We start from the raw sequence: 27421 nt of genomic DNA, 5'->3' as shown, positions 1-27421 counted from the left end.
CCAAAAAGTGAAATCAGAAACAAATGAATAATTTTGGTGGAATGAAACAAAAGGAAAACAGACAAAGGAATATTTAGATATAAGGCTTTTCATGGAACCAAATAAAATTTTTGAGTATTTCAAAAGATAATGCCTTTTTTCTCTACACTCAGGAACAGAAAACTATTCAAACAAGTCATTTCCAGGATAAGTAGAGACAGAAAATTTTGAACGATGATATTTAAAATGCCTTATAGAACCCTTCATGTGTTGCTAGTGTCAAAGGAAAAAGTATTATTTTGGAAGCTAAATTCAAAATTCCTAAATGAAAATGCTTTATATGATAAAACAGAATATTAAAATAACTTTTGGTCCGATTGAAATACATAATTCACTCAGAGCATTACATGACAAAAGAGCTGAACTGTAATACAACTTCCCCTCTGCATTTAATAATCATTCAAATCACAAAACCTTTAATTATATAGTTTTTCAGTTTACTCTCCAAGAAAATGTTTGTGGAAATTTGTACTAAGAATGTTATTAACTGATAAACATCTATCTCACAACAGCAGGGGTCGCAATGTACTAGTTAAATGCTTCAGTAAAAATGGGAAGAGGATTAACTATTCATATATCACAGATTTATTAGAGCCTGAAGGAGTCATGATTCATTGTACTCTAGTAAAAATAATCTATTACTAACTGTAAAAAAGATTTTTTAGTTATGGGTCACCAAATAATAATAAAGAAACCCTGCTTAAAATCTGATAGTATTTTCAGTTGAAACAGCATCCCTTAAAAATCACTTCTGAAAACTTCTACCTCTTGTATATAGCTCTACCAAATTGCTTTTGCATTTTGCATACCTTTTTAAAAATAAGGAATTTCTAAATAATTGGTAATTCTTTAAGACAGTCATCTGTGAATTTGGAAATATTTTAACATTGAATTTATTACTGGAGAAAAAAGCAAACTGACCACTCATTTCTTCTGCATGCTCTTTAATTCCTTCTCTATGACTACAATGAAGAAAATGAACCTGTAAATTCTTTAAAAACTTGATTTAGAGAAGTTTTTTTTCCGATTTTGTTTTCAATATCAACTCCATGGAATCATTCCAGGTATTTGTCAAAGAATAACCTAAAATAATTTAGATTAATCAGCTGTTTGACTCATCAATAATTCAGAAGAGGCAGTGATGTTTCTGAAGGTTTGAAGGGAAAGAAGCCTATTTACTTTCTCTAGTTCAGTATTTTTTCAACAGAACATCAAATCAACCAAGGAACACAGAATCAGTTAGTAGGTCATAACTAGCATTAAAAAAGAAAATAGAATAAAATAGAAAATACAGTGCATTGCACATAGAAAAGATAAATACTGTTTTATGAATATTTAAAGAAAATGTATAATATATATCATAAATAATATATAATTCATTTGAATACACACATATGGATATACATACATACATTTATACATCACACATGTGAGTATTGTCATGTAAACTATATCTTACTATGAATTGGAGTAAAATGTTTGAAAATCATGCACTACATGAGCGTTTCCTATCCCTTTAAAATCCATGCTCTTTATAATGCTTCCTCCCTACATTTTCTGTATAATCATAGCTGCCAAAGATCTGAGATCACTGTATTGACTTACTCAATTGAAAAGTTTAGCTTATTCTGTTAGGAGTTAATGATTTAATTTTCCATATATGTAACATACATATTAACAAATTTATTTTTTGACCATTCTAGTACTCGTTTATCAGGAACATGGTAATTATACACTAAATGTAATTTCATTGAACAGAGCAGAGAGTCACAATCAAGCAAAACAGGTTTCTTCACTTTCAAAAGATGTTACAGTGTCCATGCAATAAAGCTCAAGAACTTTCCTACAAAGAGAACCCTTGGGGTATTTATTTGGAATTCAATTTTTAAAAATATGCAATTCAAAAAAGTTTAGTTGTTTGTTCCAAGACCATAGGAGATTAGAAATACATCATTAGACAAAAGGAAAATTGCTACCATTGAAGGCTGGTATAGACGAAATGAGAAGTGACAGCCAAGGACAAGGCACGGAAAACAGAAAAATTGTATATAAAAACTAAAAGAGCATGTCATTCTAGGGCCATTTAGCAAGGGGAAATCCTTGATAATATATATAGCTCTGTATAAGAAATTACCTTCAGAAGTGCAAACCTGAATCAATGATAATCACAACAGTAATAGTTAACACTTATGTAGCATTTGAATGAAGGCAGTTTGGTGGGGTCCATGGTTGTAATTATACTACTTCTCAATAAAAAATTAAATTATATTCAGGGTATTAAAATAAATTTAAGAAAATATTTAAGAAAACAAAGATGTAATCATTTTTTAAAAAACATTCATAAAGGATTACTCAACACCCTTAATGGTAGAAGCCTGGAAAACTTACTTATCAATAAAGACCCATTTATGGATATCTATTGTTTGTATTCTGACAATAATTTTGCATATTTATAATTCCCTAACATTTACTGAATTATCTCATTTAACTCTTCCCTATTACATGTGCCATTTTATCTTCGTATTACAGATGACAAAACTGACATACAGGTTAAATAACTTGCCCCAAATCACATACCTAGTAACTGATGAAGCGAAGATTCATACCCACACAGTCTTTGATCTAATTATACACATCTCAACATATTCACTTTCCTTTCAATCAGTTTTTATATGAGTCAAGAACAGAGATGGAAACTTGAGAGCCACCATCTCTAGCTACTTAATATAAGGTTAAAATAATACCAATTTTTAAATATATTTTATGGTGTAAATCTGATACCCTAGGAATTAATATTTCAAAGAAAATAAAGAAGCAAACTATAAAAGAATGACTCAAAAGGAGGCAGAAAAGTTTTCTGTTTTTTTCCTTACTTAATGCTACCTCATTTCTCTACTGGTAAAAATTCCAAGGTATTCATCACTTCTCAGTAACAGCCTAAACTTAATGTATTTTTGGTATATTTGCTTAAAAATTAAAAATAAGCCTATCTGTCCACTATGTCTCCTTTAGAGGGTTCCTCTTTCAATTCTTATCCACCTATCTGACAATTTTTAAATTTTTAACTTTTACCTCTCCTAAGCTCTAGAATCATTATTTCCATCTGCCCACTAGAAGTCTTTGATATTTCTGACATCTCAAAGTAAATCCATCACTTATTCTGTCAAACCACTTCCTTCAGACCTCTATTTCTGTTCTGCTACTAGCATTCTAAACAGTCACTGAGCTTGATGACACCTTTCTCTATCACTACTCACATCTCAACAGTAAGGATGTCATATTGATTTGACCTCTGCTGTATCTCTTTTGCCTCATGCCTGACATACTACCTCTTCTCTAATTGAGATTTTCTTTACATCCTGTCTTGCCTGCTACAACAAGCTATTGGTCTCAAATCTTTGGACTCCAATTAGAGTCCATCCAATACAACAATGTCAGATTAATTTCCCTGGAACAGAGCTCTGATTATGACTCATCCAGCTCAAAATCCTACACCATCAATTGTATTAAGTTTAAAATTCTTAGCATAGCATTAAACTTCATAATAACAATTAAGAGCAGAAACATGCTTTTCAAAACCTATCTCTCATTATTTCTTTAGTCATAATGTATGCTCAAGTTGAGACAGCAGTTTGTTGTTCCTCTACTGATCTAACTCCATTTATACCTTAGTTAATGTTGATCACTTATCTGAAATATTTCTATAGCCTCTATTCTTTGTCCTTTATAAATATCACCCTGTTAAGTCAACAAATTTTTCAATGTCCATCTCAAATACCACCTTCACTATGAAGAGTTTTCTAATTCTCCTGACCAATATGGGAACTTTCTCTCTTTTGGACCCCAATAAATATACAGATTAAAAAACACTTCTTTATAGTACTTAGCACTGTGCCTTGCCATAGCATATTATCAACATATTACTGAATTTATTAAATTAAATTTAAATACACACACATCACAGGCAAGTCTTTTTTGTCAAAAAGACTTATTATCTATAATCAAAGACAACTATAACTTAGAGAAAGATGAGTTAGCAATACTGACTTCATACAAACAATAGTGATGTTGATTAGGAAAATAATCATAGCTAACATTTATTAAGAAAATAAGATGTACCAGGTACTATTCTAAGCACTTTCCATACAATACCTCATTTAATCCTCAGAAGAACTCTAAGTTGATTATAATTATTATCCTCATTTTAGAAATAAGGAAACTGAGTAACAAACAGTTTGGGTAATTTGCCCAAGATCACAGAGTCACAATTCTAATAAGATAGTCTGACTCTAGAGATTGAACTCTAGAAGAGATGAAAGAAATATTAATTTATATATTGAATACATATTTTATATTCCAAATTTTGTTTTGTTAATATATTATTGAAATGGTTATCATGCAAGTAATTTCCAAATGTCTCTTTTAAATAATTTGTTTTCTGATTATATCTTACAAGGCAAATATTCCATAAATAAGTAGACGACTGGGTACTGAACAAACCAACTAGACTATGAGTTCCTTCAGGACAAGGAGCAAAACTTATTCATCTTCATACACTGAGAATATGACCTAACGTTTAACACACACTTCCATTGGATATATGATAATGAAGAGTCCCATGAATGAAATCCAAGGCCTTCAATTGTACTTTTAAAGTTTTCCTGTTTACTTGCTAAATTTTTTCATTGCTTTGGTTCTCCCAAGAAATTTTTGAAAGTGTTCCTCAGTAGATTATCTTCTAAAATATTTAATAAAATTCTTTTGCAGTATTTGTGGACTGACTAATGGACCAAAAGTTTTTCTGTTCTGAGAAAAAGAGTAAGAAACGAAATGGCTGGTGTGCCGGTTTGAGTGTATTGTGTCCCCCAAATGCCATTATCTTTGTAGTCTTGTGTGGGGCAGAAGTTTTGGTGCTGGTTGGATTTGCTTGGAATGTGCCCCACCCAGCTGTGGGAGATGATTCTGATGAGATGTTCCCATGGAGGCGTGGCCCCGCCCATTTGGGGTGGGCCTTGATCGGTGGAGTTATATAAATGAGCTGACTCAAAGAGAGAAAAGAGAGTGCAGCTGGGAGTGATGTTTTGAAGAGGAGCAAGCTTGCTAAAGAGGAACGTCCTGGGAGAAAGCCGTTTTGAGGCCGGAGCTTTGGAGCAGATGCCAGCTGCCTTCCTAGCTAACAGAGGTTTTCCGGAGGCCATTGGCCATCCTCCGGTGAGGGTACCCGATTGCTGATGTGTTACCTTGGACGCTTTGTGGCCTTATGACTGTAATTGTGTAGTGAAATAAACCCCCGTTTTATAAAAGCTTATCCATCTCTGGTGTTTTGCATTCTGCTGCATTAGCAAACTAAGACAGATTTTGGTACCAGAGAAGTGGGGTGCTTTTGCTGCTGAGTCTGCAAATACCAAACATGTTGGAACGGCTTTTTAAGTGGATAAGGGGAAGATTCTGGAAGAGTTGTGAGGAGCTTGATAGAAAAGGCCAAAACTGCTTTAAAGAGACTGTTTGTGGAAATATGGACTCTAAAGATACTTCTGATGAGGACTTGAGCAGAAATGATGAATGTGTTGTTGCAAACTGGAAGAAAGGTGATCCTTGTTTTAAAGTGGCACAAAATTTGGCAAAATTGAGTCCTGGTGTCAGATGGAAGGAAGAATCTGGAAGCAACAACCTGGAATACTTAGCTGAGGAGATCTCCAGACTACGTGTGGAGGACATATCCTGGCTTCTCCTTGCAGCTTATAGTAAAACGCGAGCAGAGAGAGATAAACTTAGAACTGAACTCTTGGGTTCAAAGAAACCAGAAGTTGATGGCTTGGAAAATTACAGGCTTCCAGGGGGTGGAATCCCAGAAGCTACAGCCCAACGTGAGGATGTAACCAAACATGGAACCCAGCCGCCATTTCAGTACAAGCCAAGATTGGAAAAGGAGTTAAGCAGAAAGGATTTGTGGAAAATCCTATTGTCTGATGGCTTTGACCCCTGTGTGCTTCATGCAAAGCCAACAGAATTTTTGTGAGATCTTTATAGACAGAGCCATTGCCGGTCTGGACTGGAGGAGACAGACAAGGAAAAAATTAAAGGAAAAATCTCTTCAAAGACAGAGCCATGGAGGTTGAGGTCTGGAGTCAGGAGGTCTAGGGCTGAGAGAGCGGAGCAGCCCACACGCAGGGAAAGGGTGAGTTTGCCCTGGAGGTCGAGGGCGGGCTTTCCGCCTCATTGCTCAGGAAATGTCCTGCCACCCCAAGCCCCAAAGAGGGTGGAGCACATTCCCAGGGAAATGGGGAGAGCCTGGCTGCCACCACGCTGTTCAGAAGGGGTTGAGCGTGTGCCCCGGAGATGGAAGGGAATCCGGGAGCTGCCCCGAGGTTTGAGGAGGGTGGGGCCGAGAAGGTGGTCTCCCCAATGTGTGGATATATTGGAGCACTCACCTAAGTGTTTGGAGAGGAAAGGGCTGCTGAAAAGGCCCTTAGGAAGTGTTGGGCTCCCGCTCTCTCAAGCCCCAAGGATGCAACATTGTTTTGTTAATGACTCTCAGACTTTGAAATCTAATGGAGTTTGTCTTTTAGGAACTGTTTTGCTCCTGTTAACCCTGTTTTCCTTAACCCTGTTTTCCTTACTGTTTCTCCTTATGGCAATGGAAATGTTCATCCTATGAATGTCTCTCCTTTGTATATTGGAAGCACATAACTTGTTCTAGGTTCACAGATCCACAGCTAGAGGGGAATTATGCCTTAGAACTGACCAAGCCTAAACTTATTTTGATGGGATTTTGTACTTAACTTTTGTTACTGAAATGATTTAAGTTTTTGTGATAAATGAATGTATTTTGTATTTGGAAAGATAATGTCATTTTGGGTTCCAGGGGGTGGAATGTGCCGGTTTGAGTGTATTGTGTCCCCCAAATGCCATTATCCTTGTAGTCTTGTGTGGGGCAGAAGTTTTGGTGCTGGTTGGATTTGCTTGGAATGTGCCCCACCCAGCTGTGGGAGATGATTCTGATGAGATGTTCCCATGGAGGCGTGGCCCCGCCCATTTGGGGTGGGCCTTGATCGGTGGAGTTATATAAATGAGCTGACTCAAAGAGAGAAAAGAGAGTGCAGCTGGGAGTGATGTTTTGAAGAGGAGCAAGCTTGCTAGAGAGGAACGTCCTGGGAGAAAGCCGTTTTGAGGCCGGAGCTTTGGAGCAGATGCCAGCTGCCTTCCTAGCTAACAGAGGTTTTCCGGAGGCCATTGGCCATCCTCCGGTGAGGGTACCCGATTGCTGATGTGTTACCTTGGACGCTTTGTGGCCTTATGACTGTAATTGTGTAGTGAAATAAACCCCCGTTTTATAAAAGCTTATCCATCTCTGGTGTTTTGCATTCTGCTGCATTAGCAAACTAAGACAGCTGGTCTTCCTTAAAACTTATTCTTTAAAAAGCTTCGAGAGCTGAATTTTTAATTTATACCTCTGCCTGGTCTACCTATCATATAGTAGTTAATAAATCAAATTTTGGCAGTAGATAGGACTGAGTTTGAATTTGAGCTCAACCTCTTATCACCTGTGTAATCCTCAATAAAGTAAATTACTTATCTCAAATGAGGATTCCATGATATGATGTACATAAATCACATAGCAGAATGACTGGCAAAGTAAATAGTTAATAAATGTTAACTAATTAACTATAATTAGTATTAGAAAGATAATGATGATGTCAGTGAAATATTGAATTCACTGACATTGGCTGGCAAAGAATAAACTCAACTATAAATCATTCAGGTATTTAAGAATAAATTGCTATTGATAACTTAAAAATATTTCAATATATGGAGAAAAATACAAAATGAAATTGCAGAAATGAACAAAGTCTTAAAAAATCAGTAAGAATTTGCTTTCTTGTTAAGAAAGGCAATAGCATTCCACATGAAGAAAAAGCAGGTAGAGAGTTACTTAAGTGTAAAAGAGCTTGTTAAAGGAACAGCAAATACTTCAGTATAAAGTATATGTTGTGAAGTGGCAGGGACCTATAAAGATAGACATCGGACAGATCATAAAGGACTTTTAATAACATGCTAAGAAGTGTATTATGTATGCGAGCACAGAAGTTGGCTCTTAAATCCATCCTTGCTATGGGTATGTTGCTATTAGCTAAAAGAAAACTTTATTATAAACTATATATTCCAATACAATATTTTCTAACTTATGATACACAAAAATGCCTTTTTTTCTTTACCATGACAAAATGGCTCCACATATTAGAGTATTTGTAGACACTATTTAAAAAGTATGGCAGAATATAATATCTCTTAAATAACTGCTTTTTTAAAAAATGCTGAAAAGAAAATAATTTGTCCTTGTTCCCTAGTAGTACCTTCATACTTTTATTTCGTTATAATACAGGTAAGTACTTTTACTTCATTATAATACAGGTAAGTAAAGTCAAAGGATTAAAAGTTCCTATTTCATTTCATTCCATAGCACCATGGAAATCCTGGCACAGGTCATTTTCATTTGTTTATTCTACTTATTTTTAGTATTCAGTTCCCAATCAATGAACACATATAAAATGCTTTTGTCCAGCAGGCTTTTCTACAGAGAGCTCAATTTTCTACTAATGCTGGAAAGTACAAACAATACTATCATTCATTTTTAAAAAGCATACCTAGAAGTGCAGTGAGTTTGGGAAGTAGTCCAACTTGTACCATCTTATTCCTGAGTCCTGTGTCAAAAGATAGATTTAGTAAAAGCCGGAGGGTGATATTCAGCAGATCTTCATGCTCACAAGGTATCATTTTTACCAGTTTTTCAACAATATCCATCTCCACCTATGTAAATAATAATATAAATGCAATGAGGTTCTGTTGCAAAACAAGACAAAAAAAGATTGCAAATAACAATTTTCTTTGTTTTTACCATAATGTATTTTTATTTCATAAGTAATTGTGTGCTAATCTATATACTCCCATTTTAATCTATAAACTTGCCTGAAATCAAATTTTAGGGAAAAAAGTATATATTCCCTTATCATCCCCTCCCCTTCATCACTCAATACCTTCAAATATAAGAAGAATTACATTTGGCTCTTGTTATTGAACACCTAAGTGCTAGGTCCTATGCTAAATAAACAAGGTATGGTCTTGGCCTTCAAGATTCCATGGTCTAAAAAAGAGATCAGATAAGCAAAGTGAATAATCAAAATGCAATGCGTTAAAAAAGGAATGCACAAAGTGCTCTGGAAGCCACGTGGAGGGAACAACTAACCTACCTAGGACAGATGAGACTTCAAGTTCAGAACAGTCTTCAAAGATGAGTAAGTTGTTGCTATCTGGTTAAGAAAGGCAAATGGTATTCCAGGTGGAGGAAAAACAGGTGGACAGGCATTTAGGCATAAAAGAGCTTGTTTGGGGAACAGAAAGTGCTACAGTATGGCCGTAGGATAACGTATATGTTGGGGAATGGGAAGAGCCTATAAAGATAGGACATTGAACAGATTATAAAGGGCTTCTAATACTTTGCTAAGAAGTGTATCATTATTCTATAGACAGTAAAGTGCCCTGAATAATTTTAAGTGCAGGGGATCCAACTAGGACCATGACAACAAACAAACAAACAGGCAAAGAAGCAAATAAATGAATAAGGGGCATTAGATAGGAGAGACTGGACTAGGTAGAAACTGAAGGCAGGTGATTAGGAGCATATGGCATTATGCAGGTAAGATGGGATTAAAGTCTGTACCAAGGAAAGGACAAAGATATTGAAGAAGAAAGAATAATTTGAGAGGTATTTAGGAGATACAGTCAAAGATTTTGGATGAGAAGTAAAGATGGAAGCACTGAGAATGACTCTCAGGTTTTTGGCTTGGCCACTGTGTTGGGGATCTCCAAGACTACACCAGTTTGGTGATTTGCTAACAGTACTCACAGGACTCAGCCGAGTTTTACTCATGGCTATGATTCATTACAGCAAAAGGATACAAAGCTAAATAAAGAAAGGGAAAAGGCACATGGAGAGAAGTTCAGAGGAAACCAGGTGCAGGCTTCCAAGATTCCAGTCCCCATAGAGTCACAGAAGACATGCTTAATTCTTCCAGCGCTGAGTTGTGACAAGTGTGAAATGTTGCCTACAAGGGAAGCTCATTAAAGACTCAATGCCCAAGGGTTTCATTGGGAACTGGTCCATTAGGCACCCTCTGACTAGCATGTACCAGAATTCCAGACTCCCAGAAGAAAAGCAGGTGTTCATAAACTACATTGTTTATGCAAACAGTTTAGGCATAGTAAACTTCCCTCATCACTTAGGGAATGGTGGGAACACTCCCTAAATTCAAGTTCCCAGACACTAGCCAAGGGCAAATCTTGCAAGTAGGCCTATTAACCAAAGAAGAAGAAGATTTCATGATGTGAAAATTATAAAAAATTCAATATTTTAGTTTCCATATAGTTTTACCAGATCACAGGCGTACTTGTTCATTTACATATTGTCTATGGCTGCTTTCATGCTACAACAGTAGAGTTGAGTAGCTGCAACCAAGATTGTATGATCTGCAAAGCCTAAATTACCGACCACCTGGTGCTTTGTAGAAAAAGTTTGTTGATTACTCTAGATTATGAAATTGCTAAATAAGACCTTGTTTTAGAGTGAGAAAATCACAGAGGACAGGCTTATTTGGTAACGTAAGCCCTGCAATCACATTTTTTAAGGCAGAGTTGGGGATTAAATCATGTAGCCTACAAAAGACATGTTCAGGTCTTAATCTGTGTTCCTGTGGGTGTGAACCCAACCACTTGTAAACAGAATTTATGAACATGTTTTTATTAGTTAAGGTATGAACTAGTTTGTGAAAGGATCTTTGAGGATTTAGATAAAGCCAAATTGAATCATGGTGGGCCTTAATCCATATGACTGAACCCTTTAAAAGGCAGAGGAAATTCAGACACAGTCAGTTAATAGAAGCCAAAAGCTAGAAGTAGGAGAAGCCACAGAATGAGGGAGAACACTATATGACAGAGGAATCCCAAGAAGTGCAGCAAGTCAGCACCAGAAAGCTACAGACTCCAGGAGAAAGCATGGTCTGTTGAGACCCTGATTTTGGACTTCCAGCCTCCCCAAACAATAAATTCCTGTTGTTTAAGTCAACCAATGTGTGGTATTTATCATAGCAGCCCTAGCAAACTAAGATAGGTAGTAGCCAGAAAAATTTGGTTATAAAAACATCTCACATCTTTTAGTTATAAAACAATGGCTAAAGAGAAATTCTATATAAGTACATTTTTTGCATCATTACCAAATGACTTACGAGTAATCTCACTCTATTTTTTAATTGAAAGTCCAAAGCATTTATTTGTACTACCCTTTCCATATCTATATTGCTATTTTTCACTGACTTCATAAAAGTGACATTAATAATTGAGCCCTCAATACACTTTTTTTCTTCTTTACTCCATGTTAAGGGAACAAACTTAAAATTAAAAAAAAAAAAAAAAAAAAAAGTTAAGCTGACAAGTCAATACCTGCATACCCACACTGCAGTCATATATTAAAGCTCTTCGTTAAAGAGTACAAATTCATCTCTAAAGACACTCTAGTTTTGGTTCTCCCTTTATCCTATTTTAGTCTTCCAAGCAGGCTGGGCCCAACATTCACCTAACTTCCTAGAACAATTTCCACAAAGGTCACTCAATATTGTCACATTTATATAAAACTGTAATTGTATCACTAGCTCCACTGAACAGAGCAGACAGCTGTTTCTCCAGCTTTATTTATTTATTCATTCCAAAAATATTTCTTGACTAAGCACTACATATATATTGGTCAGCAAGAAAGATACGTTAAGATTTATGTTCCTGCCTTCATGGAGGTTATATTTTAAAGGGGGTGAAATACAGTAAAGAAATTATGCAGTTTAATTCTAACTGTGTAACAATTACATGGGAGAAAAAAACAGCATATCTTGAGAACATATAAGAGGAGGACTTGATATAATCACAGTGTGGGGAGTTGTCAAAGGAGGTTCTCTGAGGAAAGATATAATCATGCAGATGCACAGAAGTTATCTGAAGTTAGCCGAAAAGGTAGAGGAAAGAGTGGTCTAGACTAAATAAACAGGGTTCTATAAAATCTTTGTATGAGTAAATGCTTTGAGGTGAAATGGAAAAGAGGGCATTAAAGAAACTCTTTAGAAATTATCATTTTGATCACAACATGGAGAATGGATTAGGAGGAGGCAAGAATAGAAGCAATGAGATTAACTGAGATGTTGTGGGTCTTTAATCAAACCAATGGATTAAAGGAGAAATTACAAGGGAAATTAGAAAATACTTAGAGATGAATGAAAAAGACACAATACATTAAAAATTGTGATACAATAAAGGCAGTGCTCAGAGGGAAATTTATAGCTAAGTAGATCTATATTAACAAAGAAGAAAGATTTCAAATAACCTAATTTCATTCACATTGTCAGAACTAGAAACAGGAGAGCAAAATAAGCCCAAAGTTAACAGAAGGAAAAAAATAATTACGATTAGAATGGAGATAAATGATACACAAAATAGCAAAACAATTGAGGGAATAAACAAAAAAGGTGATTTTTTGGGGGGGAGGACAATAAAAATGAGAAAACCTTTGGCCAGATTGACAAAGAATAAAAGATACAAATAACTACAATCAGAAATGAAAATTGTGGTATCACTACTGACCTTACAGAAATAAAAGGATTCTAAGAGAATACTATGAACGCTTGTACACCAAAAAAATTAGGTAATCTAGAAGAAATGGAAAAATTCCTAGAAATACAAAAATTACCTAAATTGACTCCAGAAGAATTAGAAAACCTCAAGAGACCTATAAAAAGTATAGAGATGGAATAAAAATCAGCATTCCATCAAAGAAAAGTCCAGGAACAGATGGCTTCACTGGTAAATTCTATCAAACATTTAAAGAAGAATTGACACCCCAGTCCTGCTCAAACTCTTCCAAAGAGTACAAGAGTAAGGAACACTTCTTAATTCATTCTACGAGGACAGCATTACCCTAATACCAAAGCCTTGTGAAGACAACACAAGAAAAGAAAATTATAGGCCAATTTCCCTTATGAATATAGATGCAAAAATCCTTAACAAAATATTAGCAAATCAAATACAGTAACATATTAAAAAGATTATTCATTATGATCAAGTGGGATTTATCACAGGAATGAAAGGGTGTTTCAACATGTGAAAAACAATCAAAGTAATACAGAAAAATAGAACGGGGGGGGGACACACATGATTATCTCATTTGATGCAGAAAAGGCATTTGACAACATCCAGCACCAATTCCTGGTGAAAAAACTAGAAATAAATGGGAACTTTCTCAATATGATAAAAGCCATTTATGAAAAACCCACAGCTAACATCATACACAGTGGTGAAAGACTTAAAACCTTTCCTTTATGACCAGGAACAGAACAAGGATGTTCACTTTCACCAGTGGTGTTCAATACAGTACTAGATATTCTAGAGCAATTAGTCAAGAAAAAGAAATTAAAAATATCCAAATTGGAAAGAAAAGGGAAAACTCTCTCTATTTACAGATGACATGATTTAAATATAGAAAATCCAAAGAAATCCACAAGAAAACTGCTAGAGCTAATAAACAATTACAGCAGAGTGGTAGGGTATAAAATCAACGCCCCACAATCGTTTCTATAAACTAGCAATGAACAATTGGAAGAGGAAATTATGAAAATAATTCCATTTATGATAGCATCTAAAAGAATAAAATATCTAGGAATAAATTTACCCAAGAATGTAAAAGACTTGTATACTGAACACTACAAAACACTGATGAAAAAATTAAAGAAGGCCTAAATCAACATCAAGAGATCCCATGTTCATGGATTGGAAAACTTAATATTGTTAAGATGTCAATATTACTCAAAGTGATCTATAAATTTAATGCAATTCGTACCAAAATTCTAGGTGTTTTTTTTTTTTTGCATAAATGGAAAAGCAATCTGCAAATTTATATGGAACAAAGTTTGAGACCCACACTTCCTGATTTCAAATTGCACTACAAAGTCATAGTAATCAAAAGTATGGTAATGGCGTATAGACAGTCCAGCTCAGTGGAATAGAATAGAATGGAATAGAATAGAAAGTCCAGAAATAGATTCACACTTTGACAATCAACTGATTTTCAACAAGGCTGCTAATGGGGGAAAACTGGATAGCCACATGAAAATGAATAAAATTAGACACCTACTTCATACCACACATGAAAATTAACTGAAAATGGATCAAGAACCTAAATATAAGAGCTAAAACTAGAAAACTCTTAAAACATAGAAGCCGATCTTTATGACCTTGGATTCAGTAATGAATTCTTAGATATGACACCAAAAACAAGAACAAAAGAAATGAGATACATCTGATGTCATCAAAATTTAAAATTTTTGTACATCAAATGACGTTATCAAGAAAATGTAAAGAAAACCTACAGAGTGGGAGAAAATAGTTGCAAAACGTAACAGATAAGGACTTAATATCTAGAAATTTTACAATTCAACAAGAAAAAGACAAATATCCAATTAAAAAAATGGTCAAAGGAACTGAACAGACATCTTTCCAAAGATGATATATGAATGGCCAATAAGCATATGACAAGATTTTCAACATTATCAGACATTAGGGAAATACAAATCAAAACCATAAGATACCACTTCATACCCACAAGGCTCATTATTATTTTTAAAAAAGCAAAACAGAAAATAACAAGCGTTGGAGAGAATGTGAAGAAATTGGAACTCAAGTGCATTTTTGGTGGGAATGTGAAATGGTGCAGTCACTGTGGAAAGCAATATAGAGGTTCCTTAAAGAGTTAAATATAGAATTGCCATATGATCCAGCAATTCCACTTTTAGGTATATAGCCAAAGAAAGTAAAAGGTTCTCAAAGAGATACTTCTATACCAATGTTAATAATAGCATTATTCTCAATAACCAATAGATGGAAACAACCCAAGTGTCCATCAACAAATGAATGGAAAATAGCAAATCTGCATAAACAGAAAGTAGATTAAAAGTTACCAGGGTATGGGGTCTGGGGGAAGGAGGAGTGCATGTTTGGTGGCTATGGAATGTACATAAATAAAATTTTTAAAAACAATGCCATAGAAGTAGTCACACAGAAGCATTAGTGATAAAGAAATATAGGCAGAACTTCACATTTCCTCCTAGGAATGTCAAAATCTGGAAAGAATGTTGTTCTCACGCTAACCATAAGAAAAATCCAGATAATCTAGAAAATCATAACTTTTCTTGAACCCATCAGAAAGCTGAGGTTTCAAAGCAATCAAAGAACCTGAAATTTTAGGAAAATAGGCACCCAAAAGGAGAGATAAGTCCTGATTACTAGCTTACATGGGGCAGAGCACTGGAGGAAGAGGGAGCTGCTAGAGAAGTAGGTAAGAAGATCGCAGCTAAAAATTTCATTAAAATTTTTAAACAAATTGCTAAAGGTCAAGTGTGTACTCGCCTGACAGTACGGAACCCTGATGCTGCACATGCTAGGGGAGTTTATACCCTCTTGTAGGCTCTTTTCCATGGACCTTGTCAGAAGCTCACAAGAAAGACTGGCAACAGGAGGCGAGAAGGGAGAAAATTTCCCTCAGTGGTGCAGACCTGGGGGAAGGGCCCAGCTTTTACTTAGGAAAAGACACAAAATTTCATCCAGATCCTTTTCTCCTAACTCTTCAACAAAACAAATGATGGAAGCTACTTGGGGAATGGTAGCAAACTCTGTCACACCTAAGGTACAGGTGAAGACCCAGTGCAACTGGGAAATGGGAACATTTAAAAAAAAAAATCTCTACTCCTGGGAAGAAATGGGTAGAATGACTTACAAAGCCCCACCCCCTGAGACCAATAGACACAGAGCTAGCCTAAGACTGAGAGTGAATCAGAAAAAGGAAAAACGCTTCCTCCCCACCCTCACACCCCAGTTAGACTAGCAAGAACCAAGTAACAAGTAACAGCAGTATACTGCTGGGGGAGGGTTAAGAATGAATGCTCTCTGGGAGCACAGGCACACCAGGAAAATCTAAAGTTGAGGATGGAACTTGAGTCTTGAGGAAAAAAACCTCTAATTTTATTCATTTTCATGAATAATGCTTGTTATTTTCTGTTTTGCTTTTTTAAAAACAATAGCGAGCCTTGTGGGTGTGAAGTGGTATCTTATGGTTTTGATTTGTATTTCCCTAATGTCTAATAATGTTGAAAATCTTGTCATATGCTTATTGGCCATTCATATATCATCTTTGGAAAGATGTCTCTTCAGTTCCTTTGACCATTTTTTAATTGGATATTTGTCTTTTTCTTGTTGAATTGTAAAATTTCTAGATATTAAGTCCTTATCTGTTACGTTTTGCAACTATTTTCTCCCACTCTGTAGGTTTTCTTTACATTTTCTTGATAACGTCATTTGATGTACAAAAACTTTAAATTTTGATGACATTAGATGTATCTCATTTCTTTTGTTCTTCTTGTTTTTGGTGTCATATCTGAGAATTCATTACTGAATCCAAGGTCATAAAGATCGGCTTCTATGTTTTAAGAGTTTTCTAGTTTTAGTTCTTATATTTAGGTTCTTGATCCATTTTCAGTTAATTTTCATGTGTGGTATGAAGTAGGTGTCTAATTTTATTCATTTTCATGTGGCTATCCAGTTTTCTCCCATTAGCAGAAACTAATCCCCATCCAAGGACAAGGTAATGCTAGATGAATTTGCAGCTGATGGTTCAGAGAGGGAAACCAAATCCAGCTGAACTCCTGAAAAGAATAACTTAACCTCCCACTTAAAAGCCTAGCAAAAGAAAAGGTCTGCTCATCTCCAGACACAGACAGAAGACTCTACTGATCTATACATGAAGTCTGGCATTCAACCAAAGATTATAGATACATTAAGGAGCAAGAAAAACAACCTACTGACAAGAGACAAAATGACCAACAGAACCAGACTCAGATACAACCAATATGATGGAATTATTAGGTAGGGACTTTAAAATAACTATGATAAATATGTTAAAAGGTTTTACTGGAAAAGATCGATAACATGAATGCCAAGATAGAACATTTCAGCAAAGAAATGGATACTTCAAGAAAAAACTAAATGGGAATGCTAAAAACAACAGCAGCAGAGCAAAACACAGCATGTAAGAGCTATGAGGCAACTTCGAACAGTCTAATATGTGTAAATGGAGTCCAGTAGAAGAAAGACAGAATCGTACAGAAGAAATAATTGAGAGATAATGGCTGAGAATTTTACAAAAATAGTGAAAGACATAAAACCACAGGTCCAAGTTCAGAGAACCCCAACCAGAATAAACACAAAACACAAACATACACATATATACCCCTACACATCTCATATACAAAGTGCTGAAAACCAAAGATAAAGATAAAATCTTGGAGGCAGGCAGAGAATAAAGGCTCATTATATAGAGAGGACAAAAATAACAGCAGATTTCTTGTGAAAAACTATGCACGTCATAAAATATTGAGCAACCTTTATCAAGTATGTGGAACTATTCTGTCAGCCTAGATTTCTGTTCTCAGTGAAAATATCTTTCAAAAATCAAATATTAAACCCAAAACTGGTTCTTTGAAAATATTGATAAAATTGATAAAACACTAGTTAGACCTTCCACTACAAACAAAATTAACCCCAAATCGATGGATCATAGATTAAAGAAACAGACAAAACAAAATAAGGCAAACAAACAAAAAAACAGCAACAACAAAAATCTATAAAACTTCTTGAAGAAAACAGGAGGAATTCTTTATGACCTTGAGTTAGGCAAAGATTTCTTAGATATCATACAAAAACACAATCCTTTAAAATTTAAATCCTCTCTGTTGTTCCTAAAAATCATATTCTAATATGATTTATATTCCCTTTTTTTGTTATCCTATGTTAATTTTACATTAAAAATATCATAATATAACTTAAACCATTAATTGAAAGATTTTAAAAAAATAAACTGTTTGTTTTAAAATATATAACCCTAAAAAGCAAGATCAATATTAGTTCATATTTATAGTAAAATGAACAGTTTATTTAAATACATAATATGACCTCACAAATAGATCAGCCATTCACTTTTTTAAAAAACAGAATTGCCACTAGCCTCATCTGCTACTAATTATATTAAGTAATATTTTTCTTTGGAAAATACAACAGTTACACACTGGTTGTTACAGCAAAACTTTATAATAAAATAACCTGGAGAGTTTGTTATTAATTTGTCTTTTCATCACACAGAATGGAATGTGAAATATGTGCCATGCAGTCAATCAGATTGTTAAACACAAGACTCTCATTTATTTAACACATTCTAGTCATGTCTTTGTGGTTGATAAAAGCCTAATCCAAACAGCTAAATTTAGTAATTGCCTCAATATGCCATGCCTTCTCAATTCTATTTCTAAAACTAGAATTTATATTTAATTAGTATTTTTTATTAAATGTTCTATTTACTATGAAAATTTACTAACAATCTATCAATAAATTGATTTTAGCCTTTAAGTAATCCTTTTTCAGTGTTCTTGGAAATCAATATTTAAAAATTACTTACTGATAATCTTACTAAAAATGATTTTCTTAAAAACCTATACAACGAAAAACTTTTAAACAATATTGCCAAGAGACAGAGAGAAAGAGTATGAAGTCAAGTACCTGGGAAACTGTTATGTTTGTCAAGTTACTTAACCTGTCTGATCCCCTGCTACTTCATCCACGAAATGAGGAAGGTAGATTTACTAAATATACATAAGTCAAGCTCTAAAAATTTGATTCTATAAGATGCCAAAAAAGAAAATGCATTTCTTCCACAATAAAAGATTAAATGCATACCATCTACAGTAAAAATCTGGCTAATCAAATCATTCTTATGACCCTGGATGAATAATTATCTTTTCTGAATCTGTTTCCTTCTCTTCAATAAAAAATGAAGTTTGATGAGACAATTTATATTGCATCCAACTCTATGATCTTACCAGAAAATAATTTTTAATAATATTCTCGAGAGATCATTTTTGTTAGAATGAACACACAAGAAATGCATTATATAAATACAAATCTAATCCAGAACAGTAGACACACATTGATGGCAAATCAATTTGAATTGTGAGAATCTACTAAATGTGAACTTAATGTAAACACATAAATGGAACAACATATTCCAACTTACTTATCGGAAGGAGAAACAAATATTTTGCCACAACCTAATTTCTCAAGGAATGAATATAGATAAATACACATACTTCACCATGTCATCATAGTCTTCTTACATATAAGAGCAATGAAAACAGAAAACATGATTTTGAGTAATCTTTGCAAGTGAATTCACTCTCAAAGCACTATCAGGCACACAATGAATATCAATGATTATGTACTAATGATGAAAATGACAGATGATACTAAATATCTGTGTGTAAAATAAAATTTCATATTTCAAGTGTCAGAGTTCAAGGAACTTATTAAATTCCGATTAACCAGTCTCAGGTTTTCAAAGAGCATGTCATGTCATTCAATATAGTATAAGCTACCTCCTAGTTCATCTGATTTTAAAAGAAGAATAAAAACAAAGCAGAAACACTGTATATTTAGACTATCTTAAGGAGAATTCACTTACAATAATATTACACAGCCACATAATGGCTTGTAATAGCATACAGTTCAAAAAATGGTCCTCAATGGAATTAAGGGCAATGATCCAGTAATTTCATTTCTGAGAATCTATGCTAAGAAAATAATTAGAAATATAGACAAGACGTATGTACAAATGCTCACTGAAGTGTTACTTATACTTACTGAAAACAAGTATGGTTAATCCAGGATCTAGTCAATATAAAATTGTTCCTCCAGAGACAAGAGTTTTTAATGACATGTAAATAAAGCAGATGACAAGAACTTTTACTTTATCTTTAAACACCATTTCTATATGATGTATATTTTCCAGAAGGGGAAATAATACACATCAATTCATATTTGTCAAAGACTATTATGACAACACAATGAAAGACGGCAAAGGATAGTCAGGACCCTACTGCAATAATTCAAACAAGAAATGAAGAGGGTATGAATGAAGGTAGCATAAACTAATACAATAGCACTGGGAAAGGAAAGAAGGGACAGCTTAAAAGCATATTTGAAAAACAGAATGAATAGGTTGTGACTTCCAATTGGAACAGCAGGTGAGAGAAAAAAAGACTGCGCTGAACTATAATCCTATAATTCTACAATCTAATATCAGAAACGCAACAGGCAAAATAACTTAGGGGAAAATAATAAAGTTAGATGACCCTGAAGTACAACTGTAGGTTTAAACTTTCTATACACTATGCTTAATATGGCAAGATCCATTGTATACAATATGTTAAGGAAAGATTTTTACCCAAAAAGCCCAAATATCTGGAATATTAACCAGTATGGAATATACTGAGTGAGTTATTGCTACTGTAAAATCTCCATTCAAAATGATTTCAGAAGAAAAATAAGGGTTTATTATTAAATTAGTCTAGTTTGAAAATGTATAGCATAGACTGTTTCAAGAATGAGCTTTATAAGTTACCATATCATTTTTATTTTCCATAAAAATGCTGAGTTTCTTCAGGAATGACACAACTAGAATAAGCAGCTCAAAATTGTCCCGATCAAGAGCCTTCACCAGCATGTGAACTATGTTCTTATTCCTCATCTTCAATTCTGTACGAGTATCCTCAGCAAGATTCAGAAGCAAATAAAGAGCAACTAGAAAAGTAAAGCAGATGAGAGTTAAGTGATTGGAACACTGAATCAACAATTCAAAAATAATTTCTACTCACCAAGGTAACAAATATAGTTGAAAAAAGGTAATATATATGACTTTGAAAAATTTTAAAAATTACTGGTTAGTAATTAGCTCATTAGACATTTACTGAGTATTATATGCATGGACATATAAAATATGTTATACGAAACATGAAATATAATATATATATAATAATACTCTTAAGATCCTGAGGAAGACACAATAACCAAAATAAGACAATAATTCTGACCCTCCTGGAATTTAGAGCTTTATAGTAATGAAATGGTAATTAAAAGTAGAAAGTCAGCAAATAATAAAACAGGCAGATAGAGAAAAATGATTTTTATACATATAGAAAACAAAGTAAGGTATTATAAAATTTCAAAAACCAATGGCTGCTGTTAAAAAAGTAAAATATATCCAAAATATATAGTACAGCTAGAGCTAAAATTGAAGAAATTAAAACCTATTTTTCATATTCAAATTGATTTTCTGACATTCATTATAAGAAATAGCCATATGCTGAAAAGGAGATCAGACTTCAATTGGAGATATGAATGAAATGGACTTGGTTGAGACTGGGATAGATCAGACTAAAGGACAGAGGATGATATTGACTGTTTTAAAACTTCGGCTTCTGTGTGGGACCAAAGGAAGAGATGTTTATTTGGTGGAAAATCTATATTTCCTGTAGCACACTATATAATTTACCTTATTTGGTTAGTTTACTCAAATACCATAATTACATGAAACCGTGAATAGGGAGTGAGATTGGGTTGCTTTGTATAGGTTAGTGTGAAGCCCTGATACATCCCTGAGTAATTTGGCAGAAGATAAAGAAGTATTTGAAAAGCCCCCTTTAAACTTCCTGGCAATGTGAGATGTGACTCCCAGGGATAAGCCTGACCCAGCATCACAGACTTGAGAAAGATTCTCGAGCAAAAGGGGGAAGAAAAATGAAACAAAATAAAGTTTCAGTGGCTGACAGATTCCAAACGTAGTTGAGAGGTCATTCTGGAGGTTACTTTTATGCATTAGATAGATATCCCTTTTTAGTTATTAGTGTATAAGAATAGCTAGAAAGAAAATCTGAAACTTTTGAACTACAATCCAGTATCCTTGATTCTTGAAAACTAGTGTATAACTATACAGTTTATATGGTGTGACTGATTGTGAAAATCTTATGGCTCATATTCCCTTTATCCAGTCTATGAATGGATAAGTAGAAAAACTGGTGATAAAAAGCAAATGAATAATAGTGCGGGAAGAGGGATATGGGATGTTTTGAGTGTTCTTTTTTACTTTTATTTTTATTCTTATTTTTACTTTTTTTTTTGGAGTAATGAAAAGGTTCATAAATTGATTGTGGTGATAAATGCACAACTATATGATGATTCTGTGAACAACTGTTATACACTTTGGATGACTGTATGGTATGTGAATATATGTCAATAAAATTGCATTAAAAAAAGAAATAGCCATATGAAATTCAATAATATAATTGTTGCTCTAACCTAAGTTGATATCATTGTCCAGTGTTCCAGGTAAAATTTCTTTTAGATACCTATAATAGAAATGCTTAACTTTTCACAAACAACTCGTGATTGTTACCTTCTGACAACGAGAATTATGAAACATAATATTTTCCATTTTGCCTTCATTGATAGGAAGTTTCAGAGTTAAATTTGAAAGGTTCCAGTTAAAATTATATAGGCTATTTAACCAACATAAAGTTTTTGCTATCCTGTGGCCTTGATTTTACTCATTATTTTAGTTTCATATATTCATTTAAGCCATCTCTATACCTTTATGAAAAGAATAAAAAAGTACATGATACGTATATACATAAATGAACGCTAAATTTATTTTTTCACAAATATTTGAGATAGAAAGTTAAATAACATTTAGTAAGTACCTACTGTATGCCAGATACTATACTAATTGATATATAACTAGTAATTCATTTTAAATCTAAAATAATCTTATGAGGGAGGAAGTATTATAAACACTTTACAAATGGGAAACCCCAGATTCAGAGGAATTAAATAACTCGCCCTGGGCCACAGAGCTAGTAAGTGGCAGAGCTAAACTAAAATTCAAGCCCATCAGAATCCAAAGCTAACATATTTATACTACTGCATCATGCTGACTTTCCATGCAAAGCATTATTAAAAGGTTTTAAAGGTTGCACTGAAAAAGCATATAGTAGACTTCACTTGCAGTCAAGAGAGATGTTGTGGGTTGAATAGTGTCCTTCAAGAATTCATGTCCACCCAGAACCTCAGAAATATGACCTTATTTGAAAATAGGATCTTTGCAGATATAATTAGTTAAGAAACATCACACTGGATTAGAGTAGGCCCTAAATCCAATTACAGTGTCCCTGTAAGAAGAGGAAACACACAGAGACAGACAGATGGAAGGAGGCTATGTGAAGATGGAGACAGATTAGGGTGACACAACTACAAAGTAAGGAACACCAAAGATTGCTGGAAGCCACACATGTTTATAATTTTTATTTTCATTTTCCTTTAGTTAAAAGTATTTTTAAATTTCTTTTGGGACATCTTCTTTATCCCATGCATTATTAAGAAATGTGTTGTTTAATCTCCAAATATTCTGAGATTTTCTAGCTGTCTTTCTGTTATTGATTTCTAGTTTGATTCCACTGTGTTCTGAGAGCATGTTTTGCTTGATTTCTATTCTTTCGCATTTGTTGAATTGTGTTTATGGTCCAGGATGTTATCTATCTTGATGAATGTTTCATGTGACATTTAGAAGAATGTGCATTCTTCTAAACACATCACATTCTACATGTCAATTAGATTCAGTTGCTTGATTGAGCTATTCAGAACACCTATATCCTTACTGATTTTCTGTCTGTGGAATCTGTCAATTACTGGTAGAGGGGTTTAAGTATCCAACTAAAATAGTGGATTTTTCTGTTTCTCCCTGAATTGTCAGTTTTTTCTGCACATATTTTATGTGCTACACATTAAGGATTGTTATGTCTTCTTGGAGAACTGACCCTTTAATCATTATGCAATGCCTCTCTTTATCCCTGATAATTTTTCTTGCTTGGAAATCTGCTTTGTCTAATATTAATATAGGTACTCCAGCTTTCTTTTGATTAGTATTAGCATGATAAATCTCTCTCCCTTCTTTTACTTTTAATCTATCTGTGTCTTTATTTTTAAAGTGGGTTTCTGTAGACAACACATAGTTGGATCTTACTTTCTTTTTTAACCAATCTGATATTCTCTCTTAGTTAATATATTTAGACCATTTACATTAAAAGTGATTACTGATATAGCTGGATTAATATTTGTGACTGTTTTCTATTCCCTACCCTTGTTCTTTGATTTTTGGTTTTTGTTTTATCTTCCCTCCTTTTTCTGCTCTCTCTGGTTTCAAATGAGCCTTAAATATGATTCTATTTTCTCTCCTCTCTTAGCTTATCAATTGTACTTCCTTTAAAAAATTTTTTTAGTGTTTGTCTTAGAATCACAATATACATTAACAGCTAAGCTAAGTCCACTTTCAAATAACAATATACCACTCCTTGGGTTTGGCAATGACTTCTTAGATACAACCCAAAAGCATAATCCATGAAAGAAAAAAATTGTTAAACTGGACCTCATTAAAATTAAAAACCTCTGCTCTGGGAAGCGCACTGTTAGAGATTCAAAACACAAGACACAGACTGGGAGAAAACATTTGCAAAGGGCTTGTACCGGAAATATACAAAGAACTCTTAAAACGCAACAGTGATCAGCAGTCAATTGGCTGCAGCTGTAACTGATTACATTCAATGAAGGGCGTGTCTGCCACACAGCTGGATTTAATCCAATCAGCTGAAGACTTTTAAGCAAGGCAGATACAGGACCCTCACTTCTTCTTCAGCTAACCAGTGAAGTGTTTCCTGAAGAGTCCATCGAAGTTACCAGTTTGTTTCCTGAGGAGTTCATCAAACATCTTCATTGGAGTTGCCAGTTTGCTGCCTGCCCTATGGAATTTGGACTCATGCATACCCACAGTTACCACCATTTATTGAAGAGACTATTCTTTCCCATTGAGTGGACATGACAGCCTTGTTAAAAATCAATTGGCGGAGAAAAAAGATGGCGGCATAGAGAGGAGTGGAAGTTAGTTAGTTCCCCTGGAAAAACTAATAAACAACCAGGAACAACTAGTAAATAATCTGGAATGACTGCTGGGGGACAGACGTGACTGTCCACACATCTTACAGCAACCTGGATTGGGAGGAATGCCTGAGATCATAGCATAAAATCTGTAAATAAAGACTGCAGACCCTTGCTGAGAGTCCCTCCCCCATGGCAGCCTGAACTGCAAAACCTTGCTGTGATAGAGAGCAGCACTCTCTGAACAAGTGAATATACCTCAGTCTAGCTCCAGCCAGGGGTTTGGATTAACAAATGTGGACTACTTAATACAAGCTGCAAATCCCCAAAAAGCAGACAGAGGCTTTCAATGACGACTGACCTTATAGAGCTGGCAGAATTCTCTGTGCCAGGAGGGGGATCCCAGAGGACTGGGTGCTATCTCTGGCTGGTGGGTGAAGCTGAGGGGACCATGGACTGGCTCTGAAAGGGGGCTTTCTGTCCCTTTTTCTCTCAACCTGGCTAGCTCAGTGAAGAAAGTCATGGCCATTTTTAGTCCATAGCTCTCTGACCCAGACAAGGGTGGAGACAGCAGAGTCAGAGAGACAAAGAGCCTATTTAAATGCAAATGAAAACTCCCTAGTATCTTCCCTAAGAGGAAGGAGGTGGTTCCCAGCCCTACTACTGGCCTCCCATTCAGAACAAGATCCCAGAGCCTGGGGGAAAACAGCCAAAACAGAAACTAAGGACTAAGAGGGCCACACCACCTTACACCAGTCAGGAGCTATAGGCTGACAGGCACCACCTGCTGGGCAGGTTAGGAAAAGCACAGCAGCTTGAGGCCTCACAGGGTGTGTCAGTCCTCTAAGACACACCCTCAGGGAGACCTGATACTGAATATTGCCCCCTTCTGAGTTCTGAGCCCATTCTGGTCTGGAAATACCTGCTTGGGGTAACCAAGAAAACTAGACACCAGAAAACTACAACCTACACTAAGAAAAATGAAGTTATGGCCCAGTCAAAGGAACAAACTTACACTTCAACTGAGATACAGGAATTGAAACAACTAATGCTAGATCAATTCAAAAAGTTTAGGGAAGATATGGCAAAAGAGATGAAATGTATAAAGAAAACACTGGGTGAATATAAGGTAGAAATCAAAAGTTTGAAAAAAACAACTGGCTGAATCTATGGAAATGAAAGGCACAACACAAGAGATGAAAGACATGAGGGAGACATACAACAGCAGATCTCAAGAGGCAGAAGAAAACACTCAGTAACTGGAGAACAAGACACCTGAAATCCTACAGACAAAAGAACAGATAGGGAAAAGAATGGAAAAATATGAGCAACATCTCAGGGAATTGAATGACCATATGAAATGCATGAATGTATGTGTCATGGGTGTCCCAGAAGGAGAAGAGAAGGGAAAATGGGCAGAAACAATAATAGAGGAAATAATCAACAAAAATTTCCCACCTCTTATGAAAGACATAAAATTACAGATCCAAGAAGTACAGAGTACTCCAAACAGAAGAGATCTAAATAGGCCTACACCAAGACAATTAATAATCAGATTATCAAATGTCAGAGACAAAGAGAGACTCCTTAAAGCAGCAAGAGGAAAGCAATCCATCACATACAAAGGAAGCTTGATAACATGGAGGCAAGAAGGAAGTGATATATTTAAGATACTGAAAGTGAAAAACCCACAATCAAGAATCCTATATCTGGTAAAACTGTCCTTCAAATATTAAGGAGAGTTTAAAACATTTTCTGACAGACAATGACAGAGTTTGTGAACAAGATACCTGTGCTTAGGAAATACTAAAGGTAGCACTACAGACAGATGGGAAAAGACAAGAGTGAGAGGTTTGGAACACAATCTTGGGTGATGGTAATGCAGCAATGTAAGTATACTGAATAAAGATGACTGTGAGTATGGTTGAAAGAGGAAGGTTAGGAGCATGTGGGACACCAGAAGGAAAGAGGAAAGATAAAGACTGGGACTGTGTAACTCAGTGAAACCTAGAGTGCTCAACAATTGTGATAAAATGTACAAATATGTCTTTACATGAGGGAGAACAAATGAATGTGAACCTTGCGAGGTGTTAAAAATGGGGTGGCATTGGGGAAAAAATACAATCAATGCAAACTAGAGGCTATAGTTAACAGATACATTGTGTTATGCTTCCTTTAATGTAACAAAGGCAATATGCCAAAGCTAAATGCATATAAGAGGGGGACATAAGGGAGAGGTATGGGATGCTTGGCATTGGTGATGTTGTCTGGCTCTTTATTCTACTTTAGTTTAATCCTGTCTTGCCTTTTGTTGCTTCCTAGTGGTCATGTTTGTTTTGTTTTTTTTTCTCTTTCTTTTCCTTTTTTCTTTCTGTCTTCTTTGACTCTTCCTCCTTCTTTGTGGAAGAAATGGAGATGTCCTTATATAGAT

At 34.8% G+C, this 27421-nt stretch overlaps 1 protein-coding gene across 3 annotated transcripts in view; it reads right to left on the bottom strand.

The window, feature by feature from the left end:
* The window catches only part of KIFAP3 (kinesin associated protein 3), a 194726-nt gene that overhangs the window by 88885 nt on the left and 78420 nt on the right, over window positions 1-27421 (bottom strand). For all 3 annotated transcript variants that reach the window (XM_037825375.1, XM_037825374.1, XM_037825376.1), the window contains exons 9-10: window positions 20630-20808; window positions 8685-8847 (exon numbers count right to left, since the gene is read on the bottom strand). In XM_037825375.1, the coding sequence (XP_037681303.1) occupies window positions 8685-8847; window positions 20630-20808 (342 nt within the window). The remainder of the gene's footprint in view (window positions 1-8684; window positions 8848-20629; window positions 20809-27421) is intronic.

The sequence above is a fragment of the Choloepus didactylus genome, chromosome 2 (assembly GCF_015220235.1).
Source record: "Choloepus didactylus isolate mChoDid1 chromosome 2, mChoDid1.pri, whole genome shotgun sequence".
In the NCBI taxonomy this organism is placed as follows: Eukaryota; Metazoa; Chordata; class Mammalia; order Pilosa; family Megalonychidae; genus Choloepus; species Choloepus didactylus.
Note: the sequence above shows the minus strand (reverse complement) of the source record. Positions and strands in the feature narration are given on the sequence as shown.